Raw genomic sequence first — 25,615 nt, 5'->3', positions numbered from 1 at the left:
GCTCATTGGTGATTACAGCTTCTTATTAACAATACGGCCATGAGAGTGGAATTGATCTTCTCTTCCCATGCTTGGAAAGATAGACTTAAAGCAGTCTATCAACTAATCAACAATATTGATTTCTAATGAATGGTTTAAGTAATTGCTAAAGCTTGTAAGACTGTGAAATAATCATGGCATTTACACTTTTTTTTAATTGTAGAAAAAATAAAAAAATAAAAAAAAGATAGGTAATCATTAGTTTCAGCCGTGAGATAGTTGCAACGCTGAGTATTCCCCAATCTCCGTCTCCATTACCCTCCATTAACCCTGTAGCTTTCCTCTTTTTTCCTTCTTTGATTTTAACAAAGCTAGAGTCATCGGCGAGGTCAAGTGTAAAATGTGCAGAGAATAATGAGCCGTGTCAGAAGTACCTTCATCAGGTGACAATGGAAGAAGCTTTTTTCACATGCTGGACAGAAGAGGAAGGCAACATGTCTGGATGTACAAGTGTTGTCTCCAAATGGTCACCACGGAAGGAAAGGCTAGAAAATAGCACCTGTAAGAGCCCACACTCCGAATGGAGCCTGGTAACGAGATGCTCGGGGGGGTCCTAAAAGCTTCAAGACAAAGGTTTATTAAACAACTGATGTGCTCGTGTTCTCATTTCCCTCAGTTGCTTCACACTGAAATTAATGCAAATTCTATGTTCAGTCGAAGTTTTATTTTTTTTTTTCTACAAAAAAGGCAAAATGTACAAACAGGTAACACTATCATTTTGCGAACAGTACATTGAAACATTACATTCCTTTTTTTTAACACCATGCACTTTGAGATAATGAAAAACAATAAATGTTTGCACGTAATGCAAAAGAGGTGATTGAATTTTAGTCTGAATGCCAAGCAGCCACTTGGTGAGGATTCAGTATTCAAGCAGCATTGATAGTATTTCACCATTAGTTGCTCCCTCATGTACGCTCGCCTCAGGTCCTTTAGGTAGTGTGAGGATTGGTTTCATGGGACCAATGATGATTTCCAAAACACACTGCAATTTCAAAACCCATGGTAAGCACTGGTTTTTATTACCTCAATTCCAAATAAAACATTGCAAAACCTCATGATCTTTTCACCATTCAATGCCTTTTTCCTCTGAGGAGTGTTCAAGTTTTACAGCATCTTAGAAAAATAATTGGTTCTGTATGTACAACAACAACAATGGTGATAGCAACATGTCATTATGAACAACTAAATGTGTTGATCTCAGACAGTAATGCAGTGTACCAGTCACATTTGCTTGGGCGATGGGTGAATATATATATATATACACACTGACCTGCTTAACTATTAATGGGTAACTAGACGCTTGATCAAGTATTTATACGGAAGTGATGAATTCATGAGATATGACATCAATATGGTGTAGTACTTCATCTCAAATGAAAACCGACTCAACAGTCTTCTTTTTCGACAGCTAAATAATTAAACCATCTAAAAACCAATAAACCAAATAAAAAAACAAATTTCTAAAGGCACACGAAATTATTCAGCTCCAAGACAAATCGTGATATCTTAAGATGTTTAAAATGCAGTGAGCAATGTCTGAGGATAAGAGGTGGAGATCTTGTAGAATATGTCCTTATGATAACACAGTGCATTTAATCCTACTTCAGTACACGTGTTATCATTTAGAGACAACTCTTACAGCCATTCCAAAATCAATCATAGACAGAGCAGAGTGATGATTACTTGATTCATCCTTTCCTGCAGCCATTTATTTATAAGTAAACCTAATCCAGTATGTTTTCCATCAATCCAGAAAGCTGCCTGACATTTTCATCTGCACCTTACTGTAATTCCCATTTCTCTTCTATGGACCATTATGTAATTACTCAGGTAGTTTCTAGGGTGGGGGAGGATGTTATAGCTGTACTCTTGTCTTCTAGTCATTTTCTATAGATGATGGTTTGAAATCATTATTTTTATTCCAGCATTTCAAGAAAACCACTTTAACAACTAGAGCCTGACCAATAAATCGGCCGATGGCAGACAGGAAAGTGTAGGACAGAAATACAAGGATACGTTTGTGGGAACAATTCTTCAACAAAAAACTGAAGGGTCCTTACAAAATGCTGTATATGGTTTTTTTTCTTTTGTAAATTTTAAGAAAATCTAAAGGTAGTTTATCACTAGTGTAATCACTAGAGACTTTTCCGTTTATTTGGTAAAACTATTCATTACCAAAAAGAAAACAAAAGTTATTAATTTTCTGCTGTCACAGTATTGTTACTGTTACCCAGGGGACATGGAGTTACAGGAAATTTTAGTCATACATTATTATGTACTGAAGTCTGAGTTGCATTGTTGTTTTGACATTGTATCAATTCCACAAATGACACATGGAGGAAAGTCTGTCTAAGTAACATGAACAATAAGCATCTTGTGGGACAATGATGGGTCCTCCCAAATATTTAATGATGCATCTTAAATGGCTAACGGCTGCTAGCTAATGCTACAGTAATGATAGTAGGTTACTCATGTCGTCCTGTAGTCACCAACACACCATGAAAGTGCGTCTCCTAGCAACACTAACCCCAAAAGGTCAGTCAACCATTGTCATGGTAACCACCCAAAAAGTGGCTTGAAGCTTCAGACAAAGTTTCAAGAAATATGTTAAATGAAAAAAATACACATTAGCTTCAGTATCATTTTTATCTTTAGTTCCCTTACAACAGTGATGAGAACAATCCAGTATTTTCAGTGTAACCCAGACACTGATGTAGCAGCGATAACAACCATCGTATCCTATGATTGTACCTACAGTCGATGCACTGCATGTTACACTGCACACAGTGAGCACCATCGCTTAGAAGCTCTCCTGTTGAATCGTTTGTCCAGCAGCTAATAAGCAGTCTGAGGAGCACAGTGTGGCTGCACGGCCAACAGCTGTGCATCCACAGCAGGAATGATATCAGTGTTCTCCATGCACAGACCTCGCACATCGATCTCCCTGCTCGGACTTGATGAGATCCCCAAAGCTCAAGCTCATCATGTCTCGTAAATGTCAGGTGCAGCTTCTCTCAAACCTGTGGCAAACTGTAAGAGGAGACACGTCCATAATGGAAGATGTAAGCTGCTGCAAGTTGCAACAGGAAGACGCAGATGATGTGTGTGAGCCACCTGGTGAGGGTGTGGAGCCGGGACTGGTTAGGATGAGAGTAGAATGGGGTCGGAGAGGTGAGGGATCAGACGTTAAGGGTCATGTTTCGTAGCAGCCACTGCTGAGAGCGGCGGCCGTTGCAGTCTCTCAGGGTGGGGACCATCTTGTCCTCTTCAGATGGCATGTCCAAACACTGGTTGCTGTTCACGTGCAGCAGGGTGAGTCGCTGGAGAGGGACGGACAAAGACACCGGCAATTACACCCATGATACAAATGCAAGTTAAATACAATGAGTTTTATTAAATGTTTTTCAGTTATAACTTTCCTCAACCCGCATCATTGACTGTACAACAGACATTGATTTACCATATTTCACAAAAATACCTTACACCCAGTTTGTTAAACTCAGTAACTGTAGCTGCAGCAGCACAAACAATAAGTGCTGTGTATCCAGAGGACAGGATGTTCCAGACGAGAAAGAAATGCAGACTCCTGCCCCTTGTATAACACAGCATACGGTGAAGCAGCCTGGGGAACCGAGGCTCCTGTGGTGGAGAGACTGTTGTCCTTGCCAATGAATAGGAGGGATTTCTTTGGGAATGACTTGAGCATCAGAGGCTTCAAAATATCAATTTAATAAAAAATAAAAGAATTTAGAAAAATACTTTCTTTTCAATACAGAAAAATGCTTTCAAATGATTCACTTCTCATTTGACCAGAATGAAAGGTTCAACTAAGACAACATTCAAACAAAAGTGGATCAGCTCAAACATAAAGGGATGAATAGCTTCATGGCTTTTTCCGAATCTTCCAGACATTTTTACAAATCATTTTTGCAGCAAAAACAAGATGTTAAAAGCTCCACCACCAGCTCCGCCAAATATGGTTAGTTCTAGATTACAGGGAAAAAAAACTCGGACACCCGGTATTGGACATGCTGGCTCAATATTCACGTTATGCCATTGTAAAGGTTATTTGACTGTATCTCTCAAAAATATCTGCAGAGAAAAAGTATCAGTTTGGGGTTTTTGTCTCATCAGTGGTTTGGTGTTGCTCATCAGAATGTGATGTGATTCATTTGCAGTTGAGGGACACATCAACTCATCCTCTCATTGTTTCAGCAGTATAAACAATAATGAATAAATATGAGCCCAGCTATGTCAGATCTCTCCTGTTTATTCTGCAGTGACAAACCCTGTCCTCATGACAACATGAGCTCACATTTATCTCCTGCTCCACTCCACACAATGCCCCCCACTCCCTTGCCAGTCCTGTCTGTACTGTTCTATCACAGAAAAGCCAGGAGACAGAACAAGCCCTTTTAAAATGTCCAGACTGGAAAAAACATACCTGTCATGATGAGATGAACTCGTGCACCATGTGCGCATGTTGCACAGAAATATGAGGCTATCTGCCACAAGGGCTCCGGAGATAAAACCCCCCACTAACAACGGGAAGGGAGCTCTCAATGGCCCTGATTAACCATTTATGCTTATTCCCACAGAAGGAACATGCTTCCGCAATTTCCTTCCTTACTTTAGCTGCTTTCCTTGTCCTAATGATCACATGCAGTTGTACAGGACTTGGAGGAGAAGTGTCTCTGCCAGGGAAAACACTGCTTTGTGAGGAATTGAGGGGAAATTATGTCAGGTGCTACAGTACTGAGAAACGGCCGAGTTCAGATACCATTTCTCCCCTTCTCAATACCGATTCAGACGTCAGAGCATTTCAAAAAAATTGCTGTATGTTACCAGCCCTGTATGGAAGTGATGATTGCATTTGCTGGTGTTGCAATTGGCAAAACTTGTGCCATCCCTTGAAACTGAAGCCTTGCATATAGTACACATCACCGTTTTACTCGTGGGACTTTCTAGCTTGAAATTTTGCCTAATGACTCGTATTGTAGCTTGCTCTGAAAATCACTTCTTCCATGCTTTTAAGAACAGCACCTTTAAGAGGAGCAAAAAATAAGGGATCTCTGGGAAAAGAAAAATGCATTTTTTTATGGGCGAAACTAATATAGCTCAAAGACGTGTTATCATACTATATCACTATCATATTGTACTCGCCGATGCAAGACTAATTTTTCGCTAGTATTGTAAGGCATAGTGCTGATATTGGTATTGGAACATCTCTAAATCTGCTGTATGTAAATATGAGGGTTTTTGAGGGAAAACTTGCATCATCTGCATAACTCGTCGCAAAATGCGAGAAGCTCCAGATCAGCAATTCACACCCCGTTATCAGCAGCGATTGTCAAAGTGAACAATGGAAGGAGCATGAAAGAAAATGTGGCATTAAAACTTGCATTGGCATGAATATTTGATCCGGTGGCCGAGATGCAATTCTTCATTAAAAGAAGATTATGCTTTGATTGTTGACAGAGGCTATTCGGACTAATGAGCACACAGAGACGCTCAGGCCGTGTTTGAGCTTAAGCTATAAAACACAAGGGTCTGACATTCACTGCCTGGATACAAGGATGTGCACGCACACATGCACACACATGCACCTTTTTGAAGTTTACATTACAGACTGCCCTACAAGGCACATTAGTACAAACAAACCTAGAACAAAGAAAGCAGGTGGAGGTCGACCTCACTCACCTGCCAAAAAAACGACATAAAAGAACAAAAGAGTAGCTCCAGCCCAAGACACGTTTCCCTCAAGGTATCAGCTCTAATTATCAGATGTAGTCAGGTTTTACATTTTATATACGATTTGAAATATTCAAACTTTCTGTCCTATTGAAATGAATGAGCCAAACTCGTCCAAAAACGTCCCCGCTTTGAAATCCAGCTAGTTCCGCAAACTTTCAACTTGAGACTTCATTTAAGCTTTAAACAGGTCACAATAATTTCAGCTATTAAACTAGTGCTCAGCTTTTTGACATGTAATAGTTTTTTGAATTATCAGTTTACATTTTATTCCTTTTTTCCATCCTTTGTATTCTACTCTGGACACAGTTGTGGTGTCTGTGCACACAACAGTCTGGCGTGTTAAATTTGTCCTTGTGCTGGGGTGCCATTTTTTATGTAGCAGATTGCCTGATCTTTTTGTGAGGTGGCAGCTGGACAATTATACATTTTTTGCCAGGAACCAACTTTAAACCAATTGACACACGCAACCAAACATTCAAGCAATGATCGAGCAACCAATCAATATGAATGATGATGCAAACACAGGTTGCAAAATCTGAAAAATGTAATGTCATCAAGCTGAATTATTGAATCTACTTTTATGTCCGACATTGAATCCAAATTAAAAGTGTTTGTTCTGTTTTACATGAAAGAATTAGAATTTCACAGACTGATTCAACTCTGATTGACCCAATTATTAAGTTTACTTGATTTTGATGTATTGAAACAGTATTACAATAATTAACCACCATAAAGCCGAGTAAATCCTCTTTAATAAAAGCGCTCTGGCAGCGTTTTGGCCTTTGATTCAGTTCATAGCAAGTAAATCCTCTTCTCAATCAAATTAATATCGGATCTCGGATTAGGAAGAAAACTCAAAAACTCTGACGCTGTCAAAGTCACTTGTGCCAGGCAGCTAATATCTTTGTGCACACAGGATATGAGAGCCTGGGCCAAGTTTAATGCTTTGCTGAGATCTGCGGATGTTTGGAGGATGGCGTGATGAAGAGGAGTAGATGTGAGTGAACAGACTACCGCTGCAGCAACCAACACAGTCGAATACGGAATCCATTGCTTCTCCAGTGGTACGCCACCATCATATTTTTGTTGTTGTCCATATTTAAAGTAAAAAGTGGATCCCAGGATCTCATTGGCAGAATACCAGTGGTGTAGAACTATCACCTTTATATTACCTGATGCTCATAAACATGCATTCATCCCATCCATCACCTATACTGCTTATTATTTAAGGTGTGTAAGGGGGGTGGCTCCAATGCCAGAGGGCCAACACACAGAGACAAACATTTACTCTCACATTTACAACTATTCACCATTAAAGACAGTCATGTTCACTCCCCCCCCCCTCTGTATCTACTATGCTGGAGACAAATGATTCTAATTAAACAGGGGAGAGCATAAACAGGAGAGAAGCAATAATGCACAGGCTGTTTGTTACATCTACCCAACACCTTCAGAGACATAAACCTACAGACAGTGAGCTGTTTATAGTGAGTTACATGTTGGTGTGACCTGAATGGAGAAACTGCTTAACAGGAAAGAAAAGAGACTAAAGGAATGAAACTGCACATAAAGAAGAAACATTCCCCTCAGTCATGATCGCACAACCAACAAGACCAACAGATTCACAACTGACTAGAGTTTTCAAACTTTCTTTTGGCCTTTCTGACTCTTCGAACAAACTCAATGTTGATCAAGCAGCTATTTTGTTGGAAAGGTTTCACTTCGCCATTCATTTTCATCAAGTATCTCGTTCCATGTTTGTACTGTCTGATTTCCAAGGGAAACTTTTAATAAGGCAGATATTTTGCCAAAAATAACAATTTGTACAAATTCAAGTTTGGGGGAATGTAAAAAATATTTTGTGTGTAATTAAAGTCTGATCAGGAATAATTGGAACAATAAGGTTTCATAGTCTCATATAAATAATATAGTCACACACATTTTTCATCTGACATTGAAACTAGTTTACAAGCTAAAGGTTACAAGCTAATCTACTGAAAAAATTCCTGCAAAGATTTGTAATCACACAAAGAAAAAACATTTCTACAAAAACAAAACTATCACATATTCAGAAAACCTGAAATTACAATTCCCATCGTTTTCAACTCTTGATATGGCTTCAACTGCGTCTTCATATAAATTCAAGTGAGCAGCTCAGTTTAGATTCAGCTTGTGCAGGAGCAGCAATCCCACTGCAATTTCTTCAGAAAATGCATTTTCTAGTTATTTCATGCTCCCTTTGGGGCAGAGCAAACTCCCAGCGCCGTCTCCCAGCAAACCAACCAACGTCTCTGGTGCAAGTCGCTGAGTGTGTGCACAGCTGAGACCGGCTAATTAAATGACGAGGGTTTTAAAACCATAAACCCCGGTTGAGGAACATTATCCTCTTCGTCACCAGGCAGCACACAGAGTTTCCTGTTTGATGTGATTTTTGTGCTGACTGTGGATGAAAATCTAAAGAGCTGAGCTGATTTTTGTGGGAAATACACAAACGGCAAATTTCTTTTGACTCGAGGCAGAATGGGGCAACAATCTCATTTACTCTAATACTGCCTGGCTCTGTTCAAGCGCTCTCTTTGTGCCGGCTATGCCACGAGGACCTCTGAGTGTGAACAGCAAATCAGGCCATCTAACAGCAGGTCACTTTACTGCCGCAACTCTGACACACACCAGCAGCCCTGGGAGCTCCTTACACAATTTTCCCTGCTTGGACACAAAAACTGAGGCGCGCTAAAGTGAAATAGCTTTTTGTCAGGGGGGACAGCAACGCAAAATTTGAGGTGCAAACTCCAGATAACTCAGCGGAGCAGAAGTGAATGCAGAGAAAATGACAGACAGGCACTACAACTGTAAAAAGCTGAAAAATAACCAACCTGAAACAGACAGAAACGCTGAGCCAGAAAAGGTTCCTCACAAAAGTATGTAAATGCGCAGCGGGTGCAGTGAAAAGCATTGATAACCGGGATTCAGTGGGTTTTACAATGTGTACATGGCACACAGTGTACACAGCTGCTGCGGGTCAATAGGAGAGTGGCCTGAGAGGACAGGACCATGAAAGGTAGCCTCACAATGAAGGATCACTTCAAAAGAACTTGTAAACAATGGCGAGCCCGTTTCAATCAGCCCTGCCTGTCCATAATCAGCTAAAAATAAACACGTCCTCCTCCGGCTCAGGCATCACTCACCGAGCGCTGGCAGTCTGAGGCACAGCCGGTTAATTTTCCCATCAAAATAAAAATATTTACGTTGGAAAATAAATGTCAAATGAGATCTAATTTAGCGTGAAGACTGGTGAAAGGTTTTGCAGATAGCATCTTATACACCACAACCATCTTAATGGGACATCTGTCACAGCTTGATCCTGCCCCTGTCTTTATGGCTTCTTCCTGAAAGGTCACCGGTAAAAGCTACTTAATGCTTCCTAAAACAATCTGCATGCACATTCTGACTAACAGCTGGAAGATCAACATCATAACAATACGTTCTCTGCTCATGTGCTCTCATAAACAAAAGAATTTAAAACTACAAGAATGCACACCTCTGCCAAGGCTCAACAGTCCCCTTGATTTCAATGAAGGAATTGAACAAAATGGTGTACAGACTAGTCAAGTCCTAAACATGCAAGATCCATTAACTTTTCCAAGGGAAATGAGTTAAAACATTAAAAAAATCTTGCAATATTTAAGACAGATAAAAAAATAACCTCCTTGGCGAAGGTGAAAATAATCCCACACACTACCAATACTACCACAATACTGCACTGTTAAAGCTCAAACAGGTCAAACTCATCTACTTCCACTTCTAACAATGCTACAACTAGGGAGCTGCTACATCGACGACCAGCTTCTACATGGCACTGACCTGCTCCCTGCAGAGCTGACGGGAGCTCAGAGGAAATAATCGGTGGGGCTGAAGTAGAGGCGTTTAGCGACCTCCAGACGTGTGTAGTTGTGGAGGATCCAGGCCTGCGTGGGACTGTTGTTACAGTACTCCACTGTGGGGCCGTAGGTGCCGTCCTCCAGACGGCTGAGGGTCAGACATGATTGGGTGATGATGTGGAGGAAGGTGTGCTTCTGCAGCGGGTCGGGGAGGTAGAGGGAGACATTGTGGTGAAGGTGAGAGCGAGAGTCATCATTTATTAATCCATCTGAACTGGAGGTTTCCAGTTTAATAAGAGGTGATTAAAATGACAATTTTGCTGCATTAGCATGTTATATTAAAAAAATTCATGACTTGTGAAAGAAAAGGTTGAATTCCTGCAAACTGTCAGTACCTAATCAGTCTATTAGACAACGTTTTGGTCATGGACCCTTGTTAGGAACTCAATTCACCATGTGAAACAACATTCTTATGCTGCTGCCACACAATGTAACAAACTAAAATTAAGATGAGAGATCTCGAAGCATAAGAATATTATCAGATCAACGCTTAATAAAAATGTATTTTAAATGAGACAAACAATCCAATATTTGTAGAATAAATATAAGTGAAAACAGTAAAAGGAAATTGATTTTTTAATACTATTAAAGATTAGATGGGAATTACAAAGCAATTTATTTATTCATAATCTAACGCCTTTCTTGACAGTTTCATCCATCACCCATTTGATCTGATCTTTGAGACAATATATATTAAAACTAGAATGGCACTGAGTAGAGTGGATACCACCCAGGCCCAAAAGTCCCCTATTTTTTTCGGATCATCACCAAATTGCAAACTCGTACATATCAGTCCCCTCAATATGCCTGATTTGTTTAATCAAGATCTGTGAATTATTCACTGAGAAATCAATGACAATCATCTCACAATGTTAGTGATAAAAAAAATAAAAATCCTGGATCCGCCCCATGATCTTAATATGCACCAACATTTTATGAGTTCTTTCCTGACACATAAATTATGTGGAAATCCATAAAGTAGTTTTTGTGTAATCCTGCTAAATACCTGACAAATGCAGATGAAAACGTGACCTCCTTGGATGAGGTCACTACTGTTTCCCAAATTAATTGTCAAGTGTTAAGTTTCTTATCGGTTTAAATAAGTTAGAGCAAGAATTCAACCTTTCCTTTAATGTGATTAAAGAATTTTCCTTCACATCTGTTCATCTATAAATAGAATAAATATTCAAAGCTGGAAACCATGTAGACGTGTCTTACTCACATGTTGGCAGCAGAAAGATCTTTGTGAATAAGACTTGACAACTCTGAGTTGGAAAACTACAAAACTAACACAATATTTCATATGTAAACCTGAGTGAGAAGAACAGCTGGATGAGTATTAGAATAATTCGGACTGGGATAATGTTTGTAACTGGTGTGTTCACATGTGATTGTGGGAGACGGACCAATAGAAGCAGCTTCTTTCTGGCTGAAGCTACAGAACAGGTGAAAAAAAAGGGAAAAGCCATCTGCTACAGTTGTGAATGAAGATGGAGGGAAGGTGGAGAAGTGAGATACTGTATATTCGTGTGAAAGAGAAACTGATGAGCAGATGAAATGTTAATGGCTCTGTAGGCGACCAGGATTCAGCCCCTGACTGTCACACCCGGGCTAAAAATAACTTCCACCACTGACAGCGGTGAAACCCCAGTCCTGTTTACAACAGAGACCAGATCGTAGTTCATGAATTATTAATTTTTTTCATAATGCTCCCAGAGAACAAAGTGTAATGAAAGGGCTTCTTCCAGGGTTTGTTCAATGCTTGATAGAAAGGCCTCTGGGCTTCCTCACCTTGTCATGTCCACATGTCAGCGATGGAACATTTCAATAAGTGAATGTTCGCTGTGGTCTCTTTCAACCCTCTACCTTTAAATTGTTCATATAAAAGATGCTGTTTGAGGTGGATGATCCATAATATACTGAGTTTACAGTCAGAAGAGCTTCAGGAGAATGTTTTGAGTTCGTCCTGTGAGATTCAAAATGTCTCAGAGTTTCCACTTAGGAGCTAAACAACATTTATTAATACATTTGATTGACGACTGAAATGATAAGAGATTACAGTATAAAGAGTATAAATGAACTCTGGTGATCAATATGCGGTTTGTGTTTTTTCTCATTTATCTAATTTTTGTTTTGTTTCAGCACTTTGAATCATAGTGTGAACTGGATCTATTTTTCCAAAGTGCCCATATTCTAGTCAATTACGGGTTTATAATTGTTTCCACTGGAATCTGTTTACATGCTGCGATGTTCAAATTAGTCTAACACTGTACTGCTTCCTGATCGAATATTAACTCTGCTGTAGTCGTGATAACAATGATTGATACACCAATGACACAGTTCTGCTGCGGGAGTCTTAACTGACTGGAGCAGGACGATTCACAATGGGAATTCTTTATGTATTTATGATTTTTAAATTTCTCTCCATCGTGCTAATAACTGTGTGTAGGCGGACATGTTACATGATGATGGAGACAGAGAAACAAAGTCTGTCCTCATTCTTCAAGATCCCGCCCTAACATCACTACTCCATTGTTATGACTATCATTATTATTACTATCATTATTAGCCTAAAATGTATTCTCAGTGTTATTAGCATTCACATTATTAACTGTTGATGCCATCATTGCTCTCTCACTTCTCTCCCTCCCTATTATTCTCCTTTCAATCCAACCAGCTGAATCAGACGTCCGCTCACCCAGAGTCTGCTTCTGTTTGAGGTTTCTTCGACTTTTTATTTCTCTCCACTGTCTTTAAATGTTTCACTGACATAAAATTTCAATCATACACTTTAAAGTGCCTTGAGATAACTACTGTTGGGATATTGTGCAAACAAATAATACTAAATTGACATTGAATGTAAACACGATGTTCAAGCAGCGTTTTCTCCCTTTGCTGCAGACTTTGGCCTTTGTGACTTAGCAGACCTTACATGCACAAACAAGCTATAGGTCACGCTACAGGAAAATGAAAGCCCCATGGTGAGGCCACTTTAAACGATCTAATCTCTAATGACCACTACCGACACAGGATATCACGATACTGGACATACAGATACAAACTATAGAGCAACGTTCAGAAGGTGATGACTCGAACATCTTACCTCAAAATCATACTCCCACTTGCCACCATACTATGTAAAACATAAAGAACATCAGCAGAGAATAGCTGCAGGCTGGAAAACAACTCAACTTGTGTGCTGCTAAAAAAAAAACTGGTATACACCACCACCTGGTGGCTGAGCACAGGGCAACTGAATTCCCCACTAAGCACGACCAAAATCCTCCATGTACTCTCCTGCATAAGCAATCTCATCAGACACACACAGAATCAATCCATCAGCATTTCATCTAAGTCTCTTTCAATACAGCAGGCGACAGGAAGCAGGACTGGCTGCCTGCAATAACAGCCTGAATAGGGATTATCTGGCTACTTTGGGGGAACACAAATCCCACCTCAGCATCGTACTCGAACATCTGATTTCCCTTCATGTGGTGACACTTGAGCATGACGACGGGGCCGTTGAGGCGGGAGACGTCCAGACAGAGGTCGTCTGTTCTAATTTCTTTATCCGCCGTGTATGAGAACACCTGGAAACAAGACGTCTCAGTCAGGGGATGGGAAACACAAACATCAATCACCATCATGCATCCAGTAAACAGTGGGGATTTATCACAGAATTCAATACATTCATTCTTGATGTATTGTAGATTTCTTCATGATTCATGTGGTGCCAAACATGGTTTAAACTTGGATTTTTGGGTTGTGTGTATTTCTTCAGTTGTAATGACAGAGGAAACAATAATTAGACCCAAATACAAATGATGCCTTGGCACAAATCCTCTTAAAATAGCAAAGTGACCCACAGCATGGAGCAACATCAACAATGGACTCTGGAGACAGCAAAGAAAAACTTGGCAAAAACCCCAGAGTTAAATTGGATTGGAAAACACACAGACTTAAACACACAGTTAGCAACCTAACCGAGCTCAAATTCTCGTGTGTCACAGATAATGAATTATCAAAAGCTCTATTGGTTGTTAATTTAAAAAGAGATAAAATTAATCTACATTCCATTTACATCACTTGGAACAGCTCTGCCAGTTTGAATGATATGTATAGTAAATAAACAGCCCAGTCCCTTACAGACTTGGAAAATACCAAAAAATACAAAACAAAGGATCTTGAAATACTATTTGAGGGGACTATATGTTCTGTATTAATCATCGTATATACGGTCGATAAGAATAAATGTGTTTGTGTTTTTCTCACCTGGTTTCCTCCCATACCGTGACAGTTGAAAAAGCCGACTTTCTCGTTCTCCTTTCTTCCCATGTTGTCCACACACTGGTTGGTCTCAACATTTCTGATCTACCAGCAAGAGGTTCACAGTGTTATAAGTTTATTTGGCTCAAATTTTCCATTCAATTTTCTGAGCTAAAAATTCATTTTTTAGTAAGATCAAACCTTCCTCATATTCCATTTTAACGATACCAAGTTGACAAAATGTAACAATTAGATTTATTCATGCTGTGGTATTAATCCATCACTCCAGGCTGCTTCTCTGAACAACAAAACAGCAGCAACAACAAAACACCAGCCAGGTTGACCCTGCTCAATATTTCTCATTAAAAATGTGTCTTTACCACACAATTGCACTTTATAAAACCAGATTGAAATTTTTTTTGAAATACTTTGATTTTAAATTGACTTCAAATTTTTTCTCTGTGTTGTTTTTAAGTTCCCTGTGCAGCACGTTGAATCAACCCGTGTATAAAATACGCTTTATGAATAAAACTGCCTTGCCTTTTAGCTCCCAAGTGACCATTGCCCATTACTGAGAATTGTGAATTTCCAAACTGTGATGTTGAAGAATGTGTGTATCACCATGTTTTTCGGAGTAAGAATTTTACTTTGAGTTAAAATCCTGTATGAAACGGTGTCACCATTTTTTCCACAGAGCTAAAGCTGAGCTGGCTCTATATGTAAGCAACTTATTATGCCTATCATGCAGGAACAGAGCCGCATTCATAATTAAGTGATATAAAAGCTAATGGTTCCAGCTGTTAAAGAAAGGCTGACTGTGTTGTGGGGGGATGAGAATCACTCAGTGGAGGTTGCGGTGGTTTAGAGGGAGATGAGGAGCTGAGGTGCTGCAGTACAGCAGCGCAGCACAGATGAATATATCCTCTCATCCTCAGCAGTATGAAATGATAAGGGATTACAAGCTCTTTCACCGGGAGTTCTTCAGCTGACATTGCTTGGAAGTGGCCTCCATCTTTTGCACAGGCTGCACTCTGCATGTCAGCTCTGGCTGCACTGCTGTCGACACAGAGCCGTGGGCATCAGGAGTCAAACTCGGGCCACTCAATTATCTTTTTTTTCTCCCCCGTGTGAGTAGGAAGTAACTTATAAAAGGATCTTAAACTTTTGTTATCTTGAAAACAATTAAGTATGAATTCTCATGCCTGAGCTTCACATTATCAGATCGTTTCCACAATATGCTTTTCATTTCTAAGGGGACCACTTTGTAATTCCATCACTGCCCATTAAAATAATGATCTGATGAAACGTTTCTACTGTTTTTTATATTAATACCACAGGGAAATACTTCTCCTCTGCAAAAAAATGTATTTTAGCTCAAGTGCAATACAAAAATTTGCCATGAGACTGTGTAAAATGTATACATGACCAATCTTGGAGCCTATCGCCTGAAGAGGAATTAGCACTATCTTCACGGAATGCACACACAGACTCTGCATATTCACATGCAGTATCTGTTTAACATGAGCCTAATCTCACCATGCATAGTGCGAACATGTGATTGGGAACAATACCAGCTGCATAAACATCCCCTTGTTTGTTTATCATATGCATTCAATACGAACACAGCTGAGGATGTTTGCTTTTTCTCTCTAATTTAATTCCAGCCTCTCCTGTATTCTGACATTTTCAGATTTATGTCAAAGCAGTATTGTCTTTCTGAAAAAAACAGCCGAGAAGCTGCAAGGTCGGAATGCGGAGGCAGCTGGTTTATCTGCTGCATTATGGGAGATCAGAGTACATTAAAGCTCATACTTCACCAAGTGAGAAGTATCTTCTTGGGATCTGGGAGTCTGGGTAGATGTTCTCTAGATACCAGGAGAACGGTTTGCACTTCAAGGCCTCGCGGAGGGCTTTACGGGAAGAAACGTCTCCGTAGTCGACCCGCATCACTCCTGCAGGGGAAATGCAGGATTCAGACACATGAAAAACTTCACATCATCAGCTGTTATTCACCTCAGTATTTACTTTTTTACCTCCTCCAAGGAGGCTATGTTGTCCCCACTGTCCATGTGTTAGTTGGATTATGTGTAAGCAAGAATACACCAAAACAACTCATTGCATTTCCATTGAATTTGGTGGAAGGGAGCGATAAAGGTCAGGGAGGAACCCACTCAATTTTGGTGTGAATCTGCATCAGTGGGCAGATCCAGGAATTTCTTCCCCACTTTCAACATTTTCCCAGTTTATTTTTTAGCGAACTGATTCGTATAACTGTGTAGAATTTGGTGCAGCTTGTTAGAATTTAAGGACAAAGGTCCGCGCTCTCCTGACTGATATTCTCTTTTGTCCTGAAAATAGAAGGGTTCTCTTTATTTGTTGCACCACCAAAACTTAACACCAGAGGGACCCTTTATGAAGAGCTATTTGGGTCATGATAGAAAGACTTTCTATTAAATGTTGCATAAAATACTTGATTGATAAAAAACGAAATGTGAAGAAAAGACATGAACGATGTCACATGTGTGTTACACGTGTGTCGTGAAGTATTTGACACTGAACATGAAAACTGCAACATGCATCAGCCTGAATGAAATTGAACACAGAGGAAGGATAAGACGGGACGGAGCACAGACACTTACAAACACATCAGGCAGATGGTTTCTCCCCAGAGAGCCTCTTGAGGACTCAAAGCTTCCATGTACATTGATCCAGGGGGTAATTTATCATGAAAGAGCATGATTGCAATAGGGGAAAATAAGAATTTTCAAGCAGCCAACAGTAAGGCGATGCATATTTATCTATCAAACACGAGGCAGACAATGCAAACACCACCCTCTATACTACCTACAATATCGTACACTTTAATCTGGGATATAGAGGTTTCAATTTGGCAGATAAAAGCAAAGGGCTGAAGGCCACTCTTCCTCCCCTGGCTCCCTCTTCCCCCTCTCCCTCCCTCTGTCTGAAAGGTCTGAGCATCACATGTTGCAGATGATGAATGGCCTCTTTGATCATGAAATCACCAGTGAAGAGGAGGGGAGATGCACTTTTAATAGGATCACTCCGCGCCACTCCCAAATTCAGCCCGCGCATCATACTGTGTTGCTCTGAGGCCAATAAGCGAGGTCTGGCAGCAGCGTGGCCGAGATCATTCTCCCTAATGTCCTGGAGGAACAGACGAGCCATTCCAGGGCCATGATATGCAGAAAGGCTCATCTATCACAACCCCCAGCCCTGTCTGCACACAGTTCGCCATTGAAAATACTGCTCGAGTCGAAGGGGAAGGTCACAATTTGTGCTACAAGATTTGGCAGATTACGAATGATCCTGTATAGGTTGACTTGAGATTTCCGGGACACTGCTGTCAGCTAAAGGGTAATCACATTACTTAATCGACAGATGGAGAGCTGCTCATGTCTCGGTCTCGCACAGTCGTATTGTTCTAATTTGTCCGTGTGCATTTAGGCTCTGAGGGGCTAATTAATTCTCCTTTGCAGACGACAAAAGCAGCATTTAATTCCTATGTGAAGCAGAGTGAAAGAAGAAAAATAAATTCTTAGATGAAAGAAAGAGTATCATTAAGACAATTAACGAATAAGAGAAGAAAAGTGCTTTCGTTTCACACTAATTTGGTAAATGTAATATGAACAAGCACTTAAGTAGCACAGAGAAGTTTCATAATGCAGTTTATTCATATCTGCTTTTAAACAGCAGTGCAGCATTAATGAAACTTCTTACTTTTCTGAGTCGAGAATAAATTCCTTGAAACTTTAAAAACATGACGAATTCATGTCATTTCAGCATCTAACTACTAATCTACCTTCTATTTCAGAAAACCTCTGTCTGTCTGGAAGTGGAACGTATATTTTACAAGTCATTTCTCTCATCAACTTCACACTTGGTATCTGTGTCCTGAATGGTCAGAGGAAGTGCAGTGTTGATTTGGACACGCGATTCGTTCGATATTAATAACATTTGAATAAACAGGACACCAGCACTCTGTAGCAGTCAGTGGGGGCGGGGCAGTGGGCCTGCAGTCTGCAGACCGAGTTCTTTTACGTCCTCAGACACACTGCGGTGGTGCCATCAACTAGCAGCCTGCTGCCAATAATACATGTCCCGCCAGATCATTTTAATAATCTGATTATTTATATTTTACTATATTGAACTGACACAGACAACCACTTCCTCTTCAGCGATTTGTCTTCAAAGTAAAAGCACAGAGTTTTTTTTTTTTTTGCTGTAATGTTTTATATCGAGCTGAAAAGTATATAAAAGCTACATATGTGAACAGTAATAAAGCAAAATCAGTTTCATTTTATGAAAAACATTCACATGATAAAAGTCTTAATAGCAGATGAACCAGGTAGGATGAACTCAAAGTTTTCTAACTTCACTCTGCACCATTGACTGTTTATAAAAAGCTCTGCACACAATGTCCAGCACACAAACAATAAAAAGTGACAGTATATTATAGAACTGTTTGAGAAGGTCTCACTAATGACGAGGAATAATTCTGAAGTAGCCCCAGAGCATTACCTCGGGACAAAAACAGACAGGTGTAAACAGACACTGCACTAATAATCTGTGTACCTGGTGATATGATGTAGAAGAAGTCTTTGAAATCATCCATCCAGACTTCGGCCAGGCGCCTGTTGTTCTTGTTGATGACCTGGCCCGTGCCTCCAGGGAAGCTGTACGGGGTGGCCTTCCGGAAAACGTGGCCCACGTGGGAACATGTGACAATTTCCAAAGAGCCACCGCACTGCCAAATCTGCAGACACGTGTTGAATTCATACAGTATGTGTCAAGAAAGCAGACAAACACAGTCAGTACAAGCTTACAAAACTTTGGGTACATGCCAGTTCCCTTAATTGATGCTCAGGTGCTCATATGAAAAATTAATGAATTCAAACTGTCACCAACAAGGACAGTTTGCTCTTAATTCTAGAGCAGCGCAGCTTTCAGGGGGAGAGAGAAAGGAAGAGATTGAATGAGGGACAGTTTTACTAGAAATGTGTTCGTCACTGGACGCTGCAGCAGAGTAGGCAGCTCTAAAACTGCAGCACACATACAGTAGACTGTATATGAAGAGGAGTTAAAGCAAAACCACACCTCATAACAGACTGGAGACATAAATAAACCAGCGCAGGTGTAAGACTCACAGTTTTAAGATTTTATGTGTTTGCTGATTCAAAATGTATTAGAAAATGGATGGAATGTTTATTTTTTGGGGAGGGGTGATCGGGTGCATACCACACACTCAGGATGCCGCCCTTTGCTTGCTTAAACATGATTAAAAAACCCAGAGGAAGCCAGCACTCATACTTGCAGATGAGCTTTTCGGCAGTGTAGGTAATTAATGGGAAACACTACTCCTCGCTCCACTCTCTGAGCAGCGCTTCCCATGAATTACCTACACTGTGGCAGCCCACTCCCCCCACAGCTACCGCAATACATTGAATGGAATTCTGTGGTAAACACAAAGTTGTGTTGACTACACAGCTAACAACAAGCCTTACACCGCATGTTAAGTGACAAAAGCACTTTACGTTCATAGTGCGACGAAACTTCTCCCACAAATGGACTACTCTGTCTTTGTTGTGTTATTTATGTATAACATATCAAACAGCTCAAGATGGACGGACCTGGCCAGAACAAGCTTCTATTCAGTTTTTGATCAACCACAGTGACGAATCTTGCACAATCTGAGAGTTTGCCTGAAAAGGAGCGACAGTGACGGTAGTGACGTCTTTCTGAAAAGTTAACAGACAATAAGTGGACCCACACACCCACTGTGCACTTTAAGAAGACCATACTAACTCTGAGTAGGGCCTCCCTTTGTTCTCACAACAACCTTAATTATTGTGGCATACATTCCACAAGATGTTTAAAATATTCCTGAGAGAGTCTGGTCCATGTTGATATGATTTCACATTTATCAGCTGCACATTCATGCTGTGAATCTCTTGTTGAACCACACCCCAGAGGTTCTACAAGATTCTGACTGGGGAGGCCACCAGATTTCTCTAAACTCATTGTCACGTTCATAAAACAGTTTCAGATGATGATTGCTTTGTTAAATGGTGCCATAACATGCTGGAAGTAGCCATTAGAAGATGGAAAATTGTGGCCACAAAGGGATGCACATGGCCAGCAACAATACTCAGACAAGCTGTTCAAACTATGATTGACTGGTATTAAGAGGCCAAAGAGTGCCACACTTTTACACAATTACTAGCCTGGACTGTTGATACAAGGCAAATTGGGTTCATGGATTCATGCTTAATACCAAATTCTGACCATCCGCAAACCTCCGCAGAAATCCAGATTTATCCGGTCAAGTTATGTTTTTTCAGGCTTGCGCTGTCCAATGTTGGTGAGCTTGAGTCTACTGCAGCCTCTGATTTCCCCCCACACAGTCTCCTGCTAATGTCGCACATCTGCCTCAAGGTTCGATGTGTTCTGCATCCTGATGCTTTCTGCTCATCACAGTTGTATAGATTGATCTGAGTGACTTCTGTCTGCTCCAGTCAGTCGGGCAATTTCCCTCTGAACTGTGTGTCTTTGTCTTTTGCACTATTCTGAGTTAAGTCTAGGGACTGTGCATTAAAATCCAAGGAGATAAGCAGTAAAAAGTCACTGACGTCACATTTTTACCTAATTTTGATGACTGTATATAAACATGGATGACACATCTCCACTTCCTCTGATACAAAAATTAAGCTAAAATATCTTGGATATCGCCATTTTGCACCTTTTACATAATTTGAAGCCAGAGTCTGCACAGTAGTTGTTGTGGTTTAGAGGTGAGTACTGAGGTCCCACAGATACCACTCACAATTCAGTCACAGCTGTCAATCTTGACATTTCACCCCGTTTTTAATAGCATCAAATAACCAATTAAGACCACGCTTACTGTAAAAGTGAACCCTTGACAAACATCAGAGTGATAAAAATAACTAAAATGACAGAAACCATCCTTGACTTCTTTTGTTTTGGTCCATGTCCCATCCATTAACATGGGAGAAATGGAGTTTATGGCCTATACTGCAGCCAGCCACCAGGGATGATCAAGATGATTTGGCTTCACTTTTGAAGAGCTGTCATGTCGTCCAGTGTGCGTTCAGTATCTGAGCTGTGAAGAACACTTCTGATCCGTGCACAGGATGAATAGAGCTTTGTTGTGCATGTGGAGATGCTTGTCACATAGTTCAAAAGAAAACAGAAACACAGATACAATTAAGGGAACTGGTATGTTTCCATTGCCCCCCCCCCCCCCCCCCCCTTTCTTTGTGTGCGACTTACTCTGAAAGACATTTCCAGGTTCTCTCCCCCCCAGATATCCATCCCTGGATCATAGCTTCCTATTTCTTCAAAGTATGTTTTGTCTATGGAGAACAACCCTCCTGCCATGGTGGGAGTCCTGCAAGAGACACACGACAAATGAAGACAAAATTATTCTTTTGTAATATTAAGTCTCTTCATGCTGCATCAATTTGTATCTCAGCACAACTCTGAGGAACATTCAGAATATAATAAAAGACCAATTTGTTTGACAATTTGATACCAAGCCTGAGAGGGAAAACGACTTGTCTTTTAATTAATTCCATGTTGAAGTCTGCTCTGAATTAAGGATAATGTTTGTTGCAGGGATTTGCATGCAGGCGACAAATTGAGCTGTGAATTGCACTGTGAATCCAAAAAGTGCAAATGTGAGCAGTCTTCCTATTTTTAAACTAAATGAGCTCATACATACTTACACTACAACAGAGCACAATCCCAACAATGCAGATGCTATCTAAGCAGTTGTTTGCACCAGTGGGACACACAAAGGAAAAAAGATCTATTTCTGTCCACAGATAAAAATGGCACTTTTTTAATCTTCTTGTGAAGAAATCTTAATAACCAAGATTTTTCTCTGTAGCCGGCTGCCATCAAAGAAAACCCCATAAACAGCTCTGACAAAAAACTGAGAAGTCACATCTCTACGAACTTACAACAGTGTCTTTTCACCTTTTCTGTTATCAGACGTCGTCTCTGTTAATTCTTAATCAAAAACATCGCTTGAGTGGAAAGTCAGACACACACTGACTTCCCCAAAAAAAATTTATCTAGATTTTTGCTTCAGAGGAGGAAGAAACATTTTCTTTGTGCACCTGACAGGAAGTGTTCTGTCGCCTTTGCGTCGATCCATCTCCCGCTGGGGAACAGGGTACCAGCGGAAATTCAGCTTCCAGTTGAATCCACCATAAGTCATATCGGAGCCTGCCATGTATTCAAACGTCTCGTCACTGATGACATCGATGATAGGGCACACCACTGCTGACCTGAGAGACACCGGTGGTAAAGTGTAAGAGTCAATGTTGAGATCAAATGTTTGTGAAGCATCACACCGTACATTAAAAATAAATGTATATTATAAAACCAGGTTAAGATCTGTGACCATTTCTACGGCAAGGCCCAGCCTCCCCCTTACATTAAAACACGTCTTTATAGCCAAGGCCACATGACGTTTCTCAACTACACATTGGTGGTATTTACAGGTTTTTATACCCGTTTGTTAACATACAGTGGTTATAAAAAGCCTGTTCCACCAAGTTTCGTGGTAATCTGTCCAGTACTTTTTATGTAACATAGCTAACTAGCAGACACTAACTAAATCTAAATACTGCAATAAATACTTTTTTCTTCCCTTATTACTAGGACTTGGCAACATCTACACTAATGTGAATCTTTGAAATTTTGTTGACATTGCATCATAATAACAGGAAAAATGCTCCAGTCCAACTCAATAAAATCAACCAGACTGTAATTAAAACTAACATAAAGGTTTGAAGTGTGCAGACTTATCTTTTAAATGTTCATTGCATTGAACATTTCATTTTTTCAACATGTGATTTTGAACAAATTTGCTATATTGTAATACAGTGTATATCAGTATTGAATATAACAAATCTGATTTCAACCATATCTCTGTCCTACACTGGATTTGAATTAAGCTATACCCGTATCATCCATCAGGTGCATACTGTATGGAGCATACAGCGTACTTCCTGCACCATCTCCTCAGTCTGCAGCCAGAATTATTGACGTCGATACACGTGCAGCAGCATTCAGTAAAAGTGTAATGGCTTCTTAATGCAATATTCTAAGGCATATGATACCAATCTCTTCCTGAGGGAAAATAAATGTGTCTGACCTCAGATAAGATATGGATCGCAAGCGAATCATTATTAATCCATCATCTGGTCATGTCACACACACATTTTTTTTACATGCAAGTAAAAGCCTGAAAAGACATCTTCATGTTCTGATAACAGCAACCAAACAACATACCATGTTTAATTAACAAATCTGGTTCAATAAACACTCAAAGATGAAGAAAACTTAACGAAAAGATATTCTACACATTCACGAACACGTATCTGAAGATATATCCTTGTTAAATTTAATCTTGTCTCTATTAGGATCATTTGTGGCAGAGTTAACATTTCAGATCTACAGTAACTGGAACTAGTTTCCTCTGCGACAGCAGCAGGAGCAGACGATGCAAAATTATAATCGTCTCCTATCAGCAGTGTCAGGCTCTAACAGCGTATTCATGACTGACAGGCTGCTGTCCCATCAATATTCAGTCAGAACTTTGGCTGAAGCACCCAATGATGCAACTGAAGTGAAATGTGATCGTACCACTATAAATAAAGCATGTTTCAGGACTGAACAGGCAAAAGATTAAACGGATTTTTAAACACTGTAATGCTCTTTCCTAAAGAATAGAATATGCTCATTATTTAAAATAAAAAAGTTAAGATCAAGTTTGATGAATTCATTCTGGTGCGTTTTGGCTCTTACCTGTCCTCTTTAATGCGGGCCAGCAGGGGCTCCAGCCAGCCCACTGTACACTCGCAGTGAGCATCCAGGAAGGTGATGACCTGACCTTTGGTGGCGGCCGCCCCCCTCAACCTGGCTCTGATCAGACCCGAACGCTGCTCCATTCTCAGGATCCTTACGGGCACCTCCAGAGTGCGCACGTAGTTCTCCAGCTTCTTCTTCAGGAAGTCTGAAACAGAACAGAGAGTCCACAGAGCTGAAACAGTCAGATAAAACCATTAAATATGTGAGTCTGGGCTCTAATTCTGACGACTGAAGATGTCTCTAGATTGATGGCTGATTATCCTCTGTATTTTAACTTAATTTATAATAAACTGTTAATTACCTCCATCAAGGAGGTTATGTTTTGATCCGCATTTGTCTATTAGATAGCAAAATTATGCAACAACTACTGGATTGATTACTAATGAGCATAGGGGAAAGATGGGGAAGGGAAGAACCCATTAAATATTGCTTCGGATCCAAGTCAGGATTTTTTTTGTCACTTTCTTTAACATTGCAAGAAAGGGCGGTTATACATTTTTGGCAATTTCTCAAAGAATTATGTGTTAACGTTGATGAAAATATTCAGACTTATTCAGGGGGTTGGTGTTTTTTCACCTGCTTTGTTGTAACAAATAGGACTGGAAACCTGGCGGAGCAATGAATTCTACTGAGTGCAATTCACATTAACAGATTCAAACCCACAATATTAAAAATTATTTCATTTGTAGCTCCACATGTCAGTTGACTTTTGTTATCACCCGCTTCAAATAGCAAATTCTCATTCCTGTTGTTGCATTTAAAAACAACACTGTATTAGCTGTTTCTTATATTATTCTCATACCATGATAGGTGATCCTCTAAGTCTGTATCAGGGATTTGTCTCCCACACTCTTTACACAGATCGTCAGCCATGACTTTAAAATGAACATCCTGTATCCTTGACAACAGAGTTAAACCTTAGAGTCCGTCAGAGACGAGACGCTGTACATTTTGTGAGCTGCTCATTAGCCACAGCACCGACCTCGCTCGCTGGCATCATCCACGAGCACAATCTCCATGAGCAAGTGTCTGGGGGAGCGGTTGATGACACTGTGAACGGTCCGCAGCAGGGTACTCCACGCCTCGTTGTGGAACACAATGACGATGCTGGTGTTGGGCAGGTCGTCTTGGTACACCTTGGTTTTACAGCTGAGAGAACGACAGCCGGAAAAAGGAACATAGTAAAGCAGAACCGAACAAAATTAAGCTTTGATTATCTAATGTCACTCAACAACTGACACGAAGAAAGACACAAGAAACTTAACAACCCACAATATAAAGAAAATATGAGGAAATGTGATTGGGCAGCCTCTTAGATTCACTTAAAAAACAACAAAAAGGGTGCTGATCCCAAAGCTTGCACCTTCTGGTTTAGATTAATACAAATAACAAATGTTATAAAATACAAATTACATTTTGGTCATACATTTCTCATTTAATCCAGTAGAACCCCAAACAATTCCTATTTAGAGCTTCTTATATGATTAATATTACTGTAAATTAAAGCTAGGGTTGGTTATCCTGGAGAAGTTAGCTAGAGCAGGCGACACTTTAAAGATACGGGACGTTCTACCCCCTCCCGCTGGCCCTCTCGTCAAAGCTATGCCCCCAAAAAGTGCACTGCCTGACAAACGCTCCAAGCCAACTTTTATGTGACTCACTTGCTAACTTCTAGCCATCGTCTCTGCTTTAGTGCT

General features: G+C 40.2%; 1 protein-coding gene across 2 annotated transcripts in view; it reads right to left on the bottom strand.

The window, feature by feature from the left end:
- Positions 1-2,625: 2,625 nt before the first annotated feature.
- galnt13 (UDP-N-acetyl-alpha-D-galactosamine:polypeptide N-acetylgalactosaminyltransferase 13) overlaps positions 2,626-25,615 on the bottom strand; it is a 37,529-nt gene continuing 14,539 nt past the window's right edge. The window contains exons 4-13 of one of the 2 annotated variants that reach the window (XM_034574120.1): positions 24,901-25,067; positions 23,856-24,063; positions 22,160-22,330; positions 21,309-21,426; positions 18,594-18,774; positions 15,813-15,952; positions 14,007-14,105; positions 13,190-13,324; positions 12,838-12,867; positions 9,586-9,869 (exon numbers count right to left, since the gene is read on the bottom strand). In XM_034574120.1, the coding sequence (XP_034430011.1) occupies positions 9,684-9,869; positions 12,838-12,867; positions 13,190-13,324; positions 14,007-14,105; positions 15,813-15,952; positions 18,594-18,774; positions 21,309-21,426; positions 22,160-22,330; positions 23,856-24,063; positions 24,901-25,067 (1,435 nt within the window). In that variant the 3' untranslated portion in view covers positions 9,586-9,683. Of the gene's footprint in view, positions 3,363-9,585; positions 9,870-12,837; positions 12,868-13,189; positions 13,325-14,006; positions 14,106-15,812; positions 15,953-18,593; positions 18,775-21,308; positions 21,427-22,159; positions 22,331-23,855; positions 24,064-24,900; positions 25,068-25,615 lie in introns of those variants that run through there. The other variant, XM_034574119.1, reaches the window with a different exon arrangement.

This window comes from Hippoglossus hippoglossus, chromosome 21 (assembly GCF_009819705.1).
Source record: "Hippoglossus hippoglossus isolate fHipHip1 chromosome 21, fHipHip1.pri, whole genome shotgun sequence".
NCBI lineage: Eukaryota > Metazoa > Chordata > Actinopteri > Pleuronectiformes > Pleuronectidae > Hippoglossus > Hippoglossus hippoglossus.
The sequence above is the reverse complement of the archived record's forward strand: the minus strand, read 5'-3'. Positions and strand labels throughout refer to the sequence as shown.